The 12,953-nt window shown below is 26.5% G+C and overlaps 1 protein-coding gene across 1 annotated transcript; it reads right to left on the bottom strand.

Moving 5' to 3' along the window:
- Positions 1 to 1,956: 1,956 nt before the first annotated feature.
- LOC100168784 (cell division cycle-associated protein 7) lies at positions 1,957 to 8,695 on the bottom strand. The gene is made up of 6 exons (XM_001944643.5): positions 8,080 to 8,695; positions 7,824 to 7,999; positions 5,704 to 5,914; positions 5,492 to 5,631; positions 3,086 to 3,212; positions 1,957 to 3,013 (listed from the first exon to the last, which is right to left on the bottom strand). The coding sequence occupies exons 1-6, from the start codon at positions 8,176 to 8,178 to the stop codon at positions 2,570 to 2,572; spliced, it is 1,197 nt and encodes a 398-aa protein (XP_001944678.1). The 5' UTR covers positions 8,179 to 8,695; the 3' UTR covers positions 1,957 to 2,569.
- Positions 8,696 to 12,953: the final 4,258 nt, after the last annotated feature.

A 12,953-nucleotide genomic window follows, 5' to 3' on the forward strand; every position in this document is an offset into this window, starting at 1 on the left:
TTAGATTAATTATAAGCTTAGGGCCGGCTCTAGACAAAATTTGTACATAGGCAAAATCAAAATTTGCCGTCCTTTCGTTTTGATCTCCCTATTTCCCCTTGTCCCCTTAACCATCCCCTCAAACATATTCACGTCTACTTCGAGTTCAAGTTATACTATACCTTATACGTTATAGTTGTAATTTATAATTCACAAAGAAAAATATTTTTATTCGATTATAGAGTACCTATTAAGTATTAAGTATAAATTAATATATTAAAGGATAAGAATTCGTATTTTTTTGACTGACTAGAACTACCTTAAGGGAATATCAAAAGTACCGCTTTTTCAGACTAATAAACCTATTTTAATTTTTGATACAGATTAAGGTAAAATAATGTACACAATAATACAAACATTTTATTAGTATAAAAAATAATAATCTTTGTAACTACTGAAAAATTAGCATCGCTTAAAAAAGTTATGATTAACTGGATTTCATTTAATTATTAAAATTTAATTAAAGTATAGTATATGCTCATCAAAATTAATTAAAATATCCGTAAACGCTCAATAGGACTTAAAATAGTTTTAAAATGTTATATACTATCATGTATATTGTATAGAAAATGATAAAATAAACATGTAGTGTCAATTATCAGCTGTTATTCGTAAATCGTTTTTAAATTAACTATAGATTTTACAGGTTTTTTTAATATTATTGTATAAAGTGTAAATTTTATCATAGTTTTTTGAAGTGTTTTAATATTTTTACTTAGAGTAATAGTTATTTGAAAAAAATGTGTTTATTTAATAATATTTATGAGATATATTTTAGCATTTTTAATAAAACAAATGCATATTCTATCATGTTTTATTGCATATAAATCCTAGCCTTACTTATAAGAAACCTTGTATGACATTTTAAAATCTTAGATATATAAAGAAAAAAATGTATAAATTTAAAATTCAAAATAATTTGCAAATTTTCATGATTTTTATAGTTATTTTAAGTTCAAATTTGGGCGTAATTAGATATTTAAATGAGGAATAACGATTTTTGTTTTGTATTCTTATTCAAAAATATTATTTGTGGGTACTTGAAACTTCTTAAGCATATTATTACATACAAACAATATTAATTTGACTTGCCGGCTATTGTATTAATAATAAGAATATAAATATAATATAATATATCCTACACCAACATACCGTCTTCGCTCAGAATCGTTTTTCGCATCCAATGATATTATATCATTAAATTCAAATTCAGCACCATCCATTATAGTGACCCACATGTAACCTCTGTATTGCAGTCAACACCCAATTGCCCGATTTTTTTTTTATCAAATTAAGCTTTATATAATAAGATCATATTTTATCCTAATACAATATACAATATTAACAATATAATAGCTACTTTTCATGAAAATTATTTATCAACATATTAGTACCTATTTAAAAAAATTATGTGTGTAAACATAAATTAATTTAAATTATTGTAAAAATTTAATATTATTTGTTATGAAACACATTTAGCATGCTACAGAATTAACAAATTTGTAAAAAGGAAAACATCATTATAGGATCATAAAATGTATTATTTTCATGGACCTCCAATTAATTTGTATAATATACCCACATATCCCAATGCAAAATGAACATGAAACTAGATTAAAACGTTATTTGTTGTAACATGTAATTAATTAATAATTTACCTAGTTTTTGTATTGTATAATTCTATATAAATACCAATTAAATAGGTATGTAGGTATGATAATGATATGTAAGTATTTGTAAAATAAACAATTTTTAAAGTTTTAATTCCTACATTGCATTACTTTTAAGTTAGCAAATTTTAAGTCTTAAACAAATGTTTAAAACACGTATTATAACCCTGTTGTATCTATCCGTTCTTTAGTTACCAGTAAATATAATTTATGAATTAAAGACTTATAGATTATAGAAGACAACAACTTAGAAAAAAAATTTTTCTTATATTTTAATGTAATTTTAAATTAATATTAAGATTTATTGCCAGTAAAATGATGCGATTCAACAAATGTTTATAGTGTTGTCAAAATGTACAGTTAAAAATAGAATATATGGCAATAGACAAATTAAACACATTAAATAAATTTGGAATTAATAGTAAAATAATAATTAGTTTAGTACATTGTATGAAAATTACATTATCATCAATTAATTGTAGCACACCAAAAAAATAAAAATAAATCTTATTAGTTAATAATTTTAATTTACTATTTCTTAAAAAATAATAGTTTCATCAGTTTATTTTCGTAAATAAATAATAATTCAATTGAACACCCAGTTTTCTTTGTTGTACCATTAATAATTAATCATAAAAGAAGGATATTGACTTGACAATTAACATTAATTAAGTCTAAACATAGCAATTCACAAGATAACTACAAAAAAATTAAAGAATAATAAATAGTGTTGAAAATAAACAAAAATTAAATTAATAATACTGCTGCAAATAAATACTTTTTAATTAAATATGATAATTATTATTTCGTATTTTTTTTTTCATTATCCTCTGTTTTTAATGTTTTAATGTCTTAGCTGTTTAATCTTCTGATAATAGTTGCTTATAAAGTTTGTCAATAATCATTTCATGTGTTTCTTTAATCTCAGTTACACATTCATCTTCATGATTGTCTGAGTTGCATTGCTCATTACTGTCAATGCATTTAACTTCATCTGACACATTGTCGTTATCATCTTGAATTTCAAGATTGTTTTCTTCATTGCTATAGCAAACTTTAGTATCATTATTTTTATCTGCTTCATTCCGGTTATTTTCTGCTTCATTCTGATTATTATCTTCATCATCAAATTCAAAGTCCGCAACATCTGGACCCTCACCCTCAATACTGCTTAACATATGTCGAACAGACTCATATCCTCCTGCCACAGCTTGTTGTGCCAATTGGCCAGTTGGAGCCATTCCTTTTCTGCGTCTACAAATGCTACAGTTACAATATCCACGACAAGGTGGACAGGCCCATTTCTTAAAAAGAAAAAAAGTACAAAATATGAATAAGTATTTTAAAATGATGACTAATTATCACTTATAATTTACCGGATTAACTAAAACACTTGCAACATTTTCGCCATATCTTCTTCCCAAACAAAATCCACAAAAATTTCCCCTCACACCACTACATCCCTTGTATCGACAATAAGATTTTTGGTCTGCAGTTTTTTGCCTAAACACAAAATAATATTTTATTTTATTTTAAATTACCAACTAATGAAACATAATTAAACATAGTATGTCATTCACATAAATTTTAAACTAAAAATCGAGATTTAAGTTGGCAAGGTATACAGATATTGTAATTTGCATTATTAAAATAAGCTCCAAATTTCAATATTATAGTAACATTGAGAGTAATTGATATAATCAAATACTATATAAGACTATACCTAATATTTTTAAGATTAATAATAATTAATAGATAATATAATCTTATAAATAACAATACATTTAATTTCAAAAACCATATAATACTTAATATATTTTATTAATTCAAATACATTTGTTTAACAGAAAAAGATGAAATTATGCAATGAATTATTTATAAAAATGTGTAATAAATTATCTGTCCTTTAAAAATAACAGTTATACATAATTAGAGAGCTGATTATTTGGTTTTAACATATTTTTTTTAAATTGACTTTTTGCAGCTCAACAAAGGTGAACAATCTGAACGACTTATATATTACAATATTGTAGGAACAATTTATATTGCATATTAATAAGTATATTTGGAGATTAGAGAATATTCAGCCTAAATTTCATATCTAAGAGTACAATGAACTATTGTTCATAAAAATAATATTTGTTAATTTCTCAAGTTGTAACATGGGAAAAATTTTTTGTTGTAGTTAAAAAAAATTAAATAATAGGAATCGATAAATAACTTGTTAGTTAATACATTGGAAACTGTTTCAAATATGACTGAATTTAAATAATTTTCCAAAGAAAAGGTAATTCCAATTATTATTTTTATTAAATTAAATGTAATTAGTGTATGGTAAATTTAAATATTAAAAATGTATAAATGTAAAGACAAATATATACTTATAAGTAGGGAGCGGATGTTTATGCTCCAAAAAATTAAAAAATATGCATGCAATTAAAGCTCTAAAAAGTATAAAAATATGCTTAGAATTTATTAAATATATGCACCAATAAAATTTTTATTTAAATTTATTTTGTTTATTAAAAATTAAAAATATATAGTTTTAAAATAATTATTCATAAAATTAAAACTTTAAAAAGAACTGTTAGTGAATTGTTTGTTACTCTGAAAATAATATACATGGGTATATATTAGAAACCAAGTACTAACTAGGTGAACATGAAATGATTTGAAAACATATCTAGTAATTGGGCATTGCACTGGATAATCAATGTTTAAAACAAAATTATGAAATCTCGACAATTTGGAATTAATTTTCGGCATTTTTAAATAAATAGGTATACAATTTTATACAATATAGAAACGTAGAACACAACTGCAATTAGCGAAATTGTTCGATAGTTGATACCGACTCCGGCGACAACGATATTTTATATTTATTTTTGTCACAGGACAATATCGAAAAGGCACAGTAATCGAAATGACAAAATGTCTTGAATAAACCCATACATCCTGCCGTGGCGGGTGAAAACCGGCCGTTCACGCCGCCGTCGGGATATTTTGAACTATTAATTACGCGTGACGAGTCCGTTAATATATTACTATAATAGTATATTACGAAAAATCTCAAATATGTACTAAAAGTATGATGAATAATATAAAAATATGATCAATCAAGTAAAAATCGGACAAATATGCAAAAATATGCAAAATTAAATTGGTAAATTTGAATTCTTTAGGTGATGAAACAAATTTCTATCTTACTCTGCATTAATTTAGATGTTATTAAAAAATATGATAAATGCATAAACATCTGCTCCCTACTTATAAGTAATTTACAAAATTATACATAATATGTTTCTTATTGTGAAACATGTATAGGTAGATTTTTAAATCCTTTGAAGTAAATACAGAAAAGCATATTTTACCAGTTTAAAGATTATTAAGATAGAATTTTAAAGTTTTCTTAGCGCATATTATAAGAATCCTATTTTAGATTTTTAAGAACCTGAAAATCCACTCTTTATTAATAATATATTTATTATACACATAATATTATGAAACAATGAAACTATAATAATTTACTTTATTATGATTAAGATGGTGATTTAAATGCCTAAAAAAAATATGCAAGTATAAATTATATTAAAATAATTGTATTGTTTAAAATATAATATCTTCTTGTAGAGCTAAATTATAAATTACCAGGAAAAAAATATTACATTGCATCAACATTCCAAATTTATACATAATATACATTTAGTCCAATATAATAATTATAAAACTTAGGTATATACTTTAAATAATTACTAAAACAATTTTTTTGTAAACAGATTTACCTGCATTGGTGACAAGTTGTACCAGATTGACTATATACTTTTCCTGATGAAGAGTATGAAATATTTTCTATCATTTCTTGTGTTACTTGAGAAACAGCCAACCGAGGTGTATATACTTTACGTTTTCTTTTTGATCCAGGCTATATAATATGATTCAATATAAGTTAAATACAAACTAATAAATAAAATTGTATTTAATAACTGATACATACTGCAGATGACTCATAGTCAGATTCATATTCTTCATCACCGTCATGAATAAAATCGCTATCATCAAGTGAATTATAGTACATCTCGTCCGATTTTTTATATTCGCTTGATTTAAACCAACGAAATTTTATTTTTAATGATCCATTTTTGAGTTTTTTTGTGTCATTCTTGTCGTTTTCATCATCACTTTGTTCATTATAATTTGTTGATTGCCTATATATAATATACACACACATACCTATATTATTATAAGCAAATTAAGTAAAAAAAAAATTAATTTATATTGTTAAGTAAGGTAAAAATGAATAGTCATTAAGTATGAACAATTTAATTACTAGCAAAACTCGAATGCTTGTATTTATCTATCCTATTAAGTATATTTTGTAAGACATTAGATTATTAGGCTACAATTAAATATAATTATTATGTATAAATTAAGCAGGCATATTAATATAATAATATCCGTTCTAATTATTTAGATTAATATTTAATTTTTTTTTTTTTACTTATTAATATTCTATTATAGGTATTATTAGGAATTTGCAAGAATCAATTTTTTTTTATCAAATCAAAATTATTTTAATTTTAATACTTATAGAAACTTACTCATATAATTATTAATTAAGTTAGGTACGTGACTAAAATTAATAAATGTAAACCTAGGTATAACTAGTAATCTTTATAACAAGAAATATAGGTAGTACAAACATAGAAACAACATAGAAGTAGTACAAAGTAAAGTGTGGATACATTTTGTTGGAAAAAAGAAAATCTGGAGAATTTAGATGTAAGGGAAGAATATATATGTATAATATTTATAAAATATATATACTTAGTTTTTAATTTCTTACAACAATTTTGTTAAAACTATATTAATTAACTACTAATAAAATAAAATCAATACATTTATTTTAGACTGATACCGAAAAAATAATATAATAATATATTATTCTAAAAGAAGAATGCTGATGGTTCCTTAAAACACAACACAACAATTAATTTGAAATATTTGAAGGCATTTTATGAAAATATTAAAAAAAATATAAGACAGAACTAAGAGGTAGATATTGATCTTATGAAAAAACAGGGAATATAAGTATATCATTCAACCTAACTAGGGCCAGGTAAAAAAATATTGAATTGAATATTTACTAACATAAAAAGCTGTGAATGATTTGGAGTAATACTGCTCTACAATACTATTTGTCAACTAAATATACATATTATTATTTACCTAAATACTGTTTAGTTATTTTTATTTGTACAATTAAAATATTCTTATCAATGTCACCCCATAATACATTTTATGTTATAACTCAAAAACTATTTGACCAAATTTAAAATGGGGCGAGATTGATAGGTTTCATCACATTACCATTAGTTTAACATAAGCAAAATAGAGGTATCAAAGTCACCCCAAATTCCAAATATGCCTTTGATAGCTACTTTGAAAATATAATTTAAAAAACTGACCATTAGAAAAAAACATTTTTAGGAATGTTGGTAAAATAGTACTTGAGGCAATAATGTACTAATAAAAAAAATTTTGAGATGTGTAGCATAAGTATTAACCCTTTGACGAGTGAATATCATTTTGTATGGATTACTCAGAGTGAATTGTTTTTATAAAAATATTGGTACCTATTTTGGATAAAATAAAGATGTCATTTGTCTGTTTTTCTTGTTTTCTAGGTGGACAGAGGTATCTTTCTGTAATTCTTAAATTGAATATTCACAATAATGATTTATCACTACAAGTACAAATCTACGCTACAATAATAATACACTACTGATTATGGATTAGGTAATTATGAAAAATATATTAAAAGCCTTGTTAGTTAAAAGTAGTACTTGATTTAGAACATTGTAGGTATAGCTATACACAATTATAATAATTGACCTGAAAATATAAATAGGAGACTCTACTTAAAAAAACCGTATAGGTACATCACTGGTTTTTTTCTTATTCATAAATGTTGTTAAATATTTATATATTTATAATATGTTCAAACTTGATATCTAATACACCATACACCATAAACAATTCAGAGTACCTAATCAGATTTTTTCATATTTAATAATGTAGGTATATATTAACACTGGTAATTAAATAACTTATTACCTTTTTTCTTGAATAATACGCGATGAACGTCTGACAAAATTGACACGATTAGATGTTTTTTCACCAGTTTCAGAATTGAGTTTGCTCTTTTTGCTTTTAGCACGTTGTTTTGCACTAATGTTAGACTTTTTCAACTGATTAGCTGACTGTTGTATGATGTCCAATGGGTCGGCTAACTGTGGAAAAAAAAACTGTTCAACACCAATAGAAGGCAAATAGTTAATATTTATTTGTCGGACAGTTCCGATAAACACACCTGAAGTTCTATCTCTGCTATGTTCTTAAGTCTCTGGCGTTCGTATTCACTCAACTTTTCAATTTCCTTTTCAGACCTCTTTACTGCTGGGAAAAACATGTTGAACGTCGATACAATTATATTTAACAATATAATTCGCTGCTGATCCCGTTGATGATAGTGATTGGCGAACCGGTACCGTATGGATAACTTAACGTATCCGACACTCTTATATTATAAAGTTATGGTAAGTCAGTCTCGACGAGCTTTCGATCAAAACCATGTGCTTTGGTCTGGCCGATCGAGATAATCTATTGCGTTGGGCACAAAAAGAAAATGTGAAGACGGTGGGTGTGAGAACACTGTGTAACGATAAAACTCAACGACACCGACGAAAAATCAAAAACTGAAAAAAACACTAAAGAGTTTTCACCGACGGGCGACGTCTAACCATCCAGACTGGTGTTAGACGATAAAACGCAAATGCGTATTAGCGTTACGTCTAGCGGACTAGGTTAAGTGGCTGTCGGAGGCGACTGATGACGGCTATTCGGCGGTTATGTTTTTTTGGCGCCAATTGCGCGAGATAAAGACCGGGCGGCCGACGGCGGCACCGCTATACCACTTCCCCCTTCATCATTCAAATAATAACGACGGGCCCGGACTATCGAACGCGGTTCTACGCTACTATTGTTCTGTGACGCTGTCGCTACCAGTCAGCTGTCGACTGAGTAGTTGCGCGCCCGACATACCGAACGGCAACTTCAATCGCGGACTAGATATTATGCGATATAAGATAATATTATTATGTTATATAGGTATATTATATCTTTGCTATTCAAATACACAAATATATTATCATGAATTATCTATTTTATTATTACAAGCTGGTCCTGTGGGCTGTGATTGAATATTCATTTTTATTTTATTTATCACTTATCATCGTATTCGTCTTTAGCCGCCGTGACCGTGTCGTATCGATTTAATAATATCAAAATATGCAAATGGCAAATGCCAAAATTTTAAATAAATCGCATTCATATGGTGCTATGACAGATGAGACAACTAAACTACTAACGCTGTACAAAACTCAAAATTTTAGTATCACAAGATTTCCATCTTTCAAGGATGAATTAATTATCGATGCAAAACCGAGCGCTAAACTAAGATAGTTATAGACTATAGTCTTAGAGACTTAGTTCATGATCTAGGTCGAGCGTTCGAGAATATCGAAATAATATGTCTACGATGCGCTGATACGTAGGTATTGCCGTATCGAGACAAATCGAATTAAGATTCAGACCTAGATATAACTACTCGTTTGGTACCGGTACCTGCATAGTCTTTTATTGTAGATACTATGGTTCTAAAATAGTCCATAGACATAATATTATATTATAATGTATTATCATTGATTATATAATACATGTATAACATGGGGTATGTATAACATACGTGTATTATATAATAAACGGTATTATGTAATGATTATAATGTGTAATGGACTGCACTTATAGAGATTTAAAAACCCATATAGATGTATCTGAGAGATGTAGGTAGTCAGGTAGATTCCTTATGTTATTATTTATGTGGAAGGTAGGTACGTAACTTCGACATAGGTACTTATAAAATTAAAAAAATGATATATTTTGCTTGTCGATAGGTACATAAATACCCGGTACAGGTCCCCACGAAAAAACATATTATGTGGACAATATAATGGTCCCTATTTTTTTCTACAATTTTAAAAATACCTTGTATACAGAAACCTTAATTAAATAGAATATTAGGTAGGTACCTATATCAGATGAAAATATTACTATAGCACCAAAATTGAAATTTGTGTAAAAAACCTTGATAAACAAAAATAATATATTATAATAGGTAGGTACCTAACATAAAAGTGAATCTTAAAAATCGATATTTCAACGATCAAATATAAATTATACAACATCTGAATTTAAATTTGTATTAATTAACATTCACTAATATACCTATATAGATATACCTACAGCTAAAACAAAAAATGGTAGATACGAGTATTTCTTTATATCATTATTATTAACACATGAGAGTTGGGCAAGCGAGTACTCTGCGGTGCGCAGTAGGTGTCTAGAAACTGTTATGGATGCGTTAAATTTTAATTCAATGTTTTAAAAATATAAAAATTTGCGATGTTATAAAGCAAAATATTATTGCTGCCTCAGCACATATTGTTTCACTGGCCTGACAAGCCATGACAATAATTTACAGCTTAAAATATTTCCACCTATATTACATAATACATATATATTAAATAATATTATACTGACAACTTTATACAATATACGACAAATGATAAAATATCATTGAATACAAAAATCAATTTTGAGAGGAGACGGTTTGTCAGCCAAGGATATTTTATATTTTATATTATTATTTTCAGTGATGGGAAAGTTCTTTCTAAAAATGAATTAGTTCAAGTTCAAGTTCAAGTCATTAAATATGAACTATTTCAAATTCTAGTTCAGTAGTTAATAGTTTATAAAATTATCTAAAATTATAAAAGTTACTAAATAAAATAAAATAAAAAAATACTTAAGTTAGAAATAAAAAAAAAAAAATACGTGGAAATACGTGCGACTGCCGACTATGCGTCGAAACCGGCGATTTTTATTAGTAATTGAAAATAATAATTATAGAGTAGTGGTTAAAATAATGTTGAGTAATAAACGAAAACAAGATCATAATTAAAATTAATTTTGATTGCGTAATACAGATAGTTTTATAATTTTCCAATCACCCTGTATTCTGTGGAACACGCTGTATACAGTTACAAGTTACAACAGAATTATTATAATAATATACCATAAATGTTATAGTGTTATACTAACTTTTCTAATCTACGATCAACGGCGCGGCGTTGTGATTTCAGGGAAAAAATAAATATCCAAACTAAAAATAAACAAAATTAAAAACAAATTATATCTTTTGATTCTTGAGAAGGAACCTGATCGGCTACAAAACATTTCAAAACGTTATCCTATCGTTTGTTCTATGAAAATTAAATTTTCAATGAACGAAACCAAAACGTTCAAAATCATAATAAATAAGAACTTAGTTCACGTTCAAGTTCATTTCTTGAAAATCGAACTCGTTCATATCAAGTCCACACAATTTGAACGCGTTCAAGTGAACGCGTTCTTATGAACTCGTTCTTTCCCATCACTGATTATTTTTAATAATATATTAATACGGTAGCCGGAAAGTTGAATTAATAATATACTTATATACATTAGAAAGTTCAAGTACGCACGAATAATATTATTAAAATATACCTAACACAAAACTAAAATTATTCTTCTTCGTTTAAATATCTAATTTCGTCTAAATTTTAATATAAAATAACCATAAAAAAAAACAGTGTTTTTATCTTTTCTGTTACAGTCCACAGAATAACCTACGTGGAAGTGTGGAACCTTGTTTTAAATTTTCAATCCTTGATCCTTCGCTATAAATTATAATATTTGAACATAATATTATACATTTTTAATTGCAAAATCATTTGTACATTTTCAATTTGATAAATTATATCAAAATTTGAACTTTTAAAACTTATAAAAAAATATTGCTCATGTATTTTTAATATTTTTAAGCTGATATTGTAACAATATGTGAGGAGTATTGATTAGATTTTCAAGCATTTGTACCTACGAAAAAAATTTTATTAACATTAATAAAAAAAAAACAAAAAAACAATTGAAAATTAAAATGTCCGCAAACAACTCGAAATGAGCCAAACTATTTTGAAAATATATTTTGTATAGAAAATTATGAAATAAACATATGGTGTAAATTTCAAGTGTCTATGGTAATTCGTTTTTGAATTATAACAAAATAAGAAAATTGGCGTTTGGCACATTAGAAACGGCGAAAAACCGAGTGAATATCCAACATTGTAAAAATTTGAACTTCAAACGCTCATAAATTTAATTTGACTTTCCGGTAGAGATTTTTTATTGTAAAAGTAGGCAACTTATAAGGATCTTAGATTTAAAAAGAACATTTTTTATGAATTTCTAACTCATAACAATTTGAAAATTTTCGTGATTTGTATGTATATTGTCAAAATTGAAACTTTAAATGCTTATGAAAAAAATTGTGACAATGTATTTCTAATACTTTTTAATTACTAATGTAAAAATATATATTAGGAGTCTTGTTTTAAATTATGAAGCTTTTTGACCAAACAAATTTAAAAAACTAAAAAAATTGGAAACTGAAAATGTCCTTAAACAGCTCCAAACAAGTCAAAATATGTCAACATTTTATGGTGTATAGAAAATGCTAATATAAACATTCAGTGAAAATGTCATGTATCTAGGGTAATTTGATTTAGAGTTACACCAAAAACCAAAATCGATTTTGTCAAAAACCAATTTTGCGTAATAATTATTCCCGTCTCTCTTTAATTTTTTGCTGGCGCTTGTTAAATGTTGACCTCCTCAATGCACCAACTAGAATCACTTTCCCGTCGGAAAAGATACTGAAGTTGAAAATCAAAGTATTTTTTTTGCTCCAAAAGGTGATGACAGACACAAAAATAAAAAATAAAAAACACATCATTGTAAATCTAATACCATTGATTATAAATACTATATGGATAGCTCACTGGCCACTGCAGTACAAAATACGCTGCGTGCTGAATGGCGAGACCGCTACGCTCTGCGCGATATTTAGTTATGACTTATGGCGCGGGTGTGTACCGCAATAATCGCATACTTCATAGGAGTAGGGATTAGTCTTGAGTTTTTCACAGTGTTTGGAAGGAACGAATTCCAAAAGGAACGGATTCCTGGAACGAATTCCTTTTTATAAAAAAAGAACGAGAAAATGAACTAGTTCTTTTCTTTAAG

Source organism: Acyrthosiphon pisum, chromosome X (assembly GCF_005508785.2).
Source record: "Acyrthosiphon pisum isolate AL4f chromosome X, pea_aphid_22Mar2018_4r6ur, whole genome shotgun sequence".
NCBI classification, from domain to species: domain Eukaryota; kingdom Metazoa; phylum Arthropoda; class Insecta; order Hemiptera; family Aphididae; genus Acyrthosiphon; species Acyrthosiphon pisum.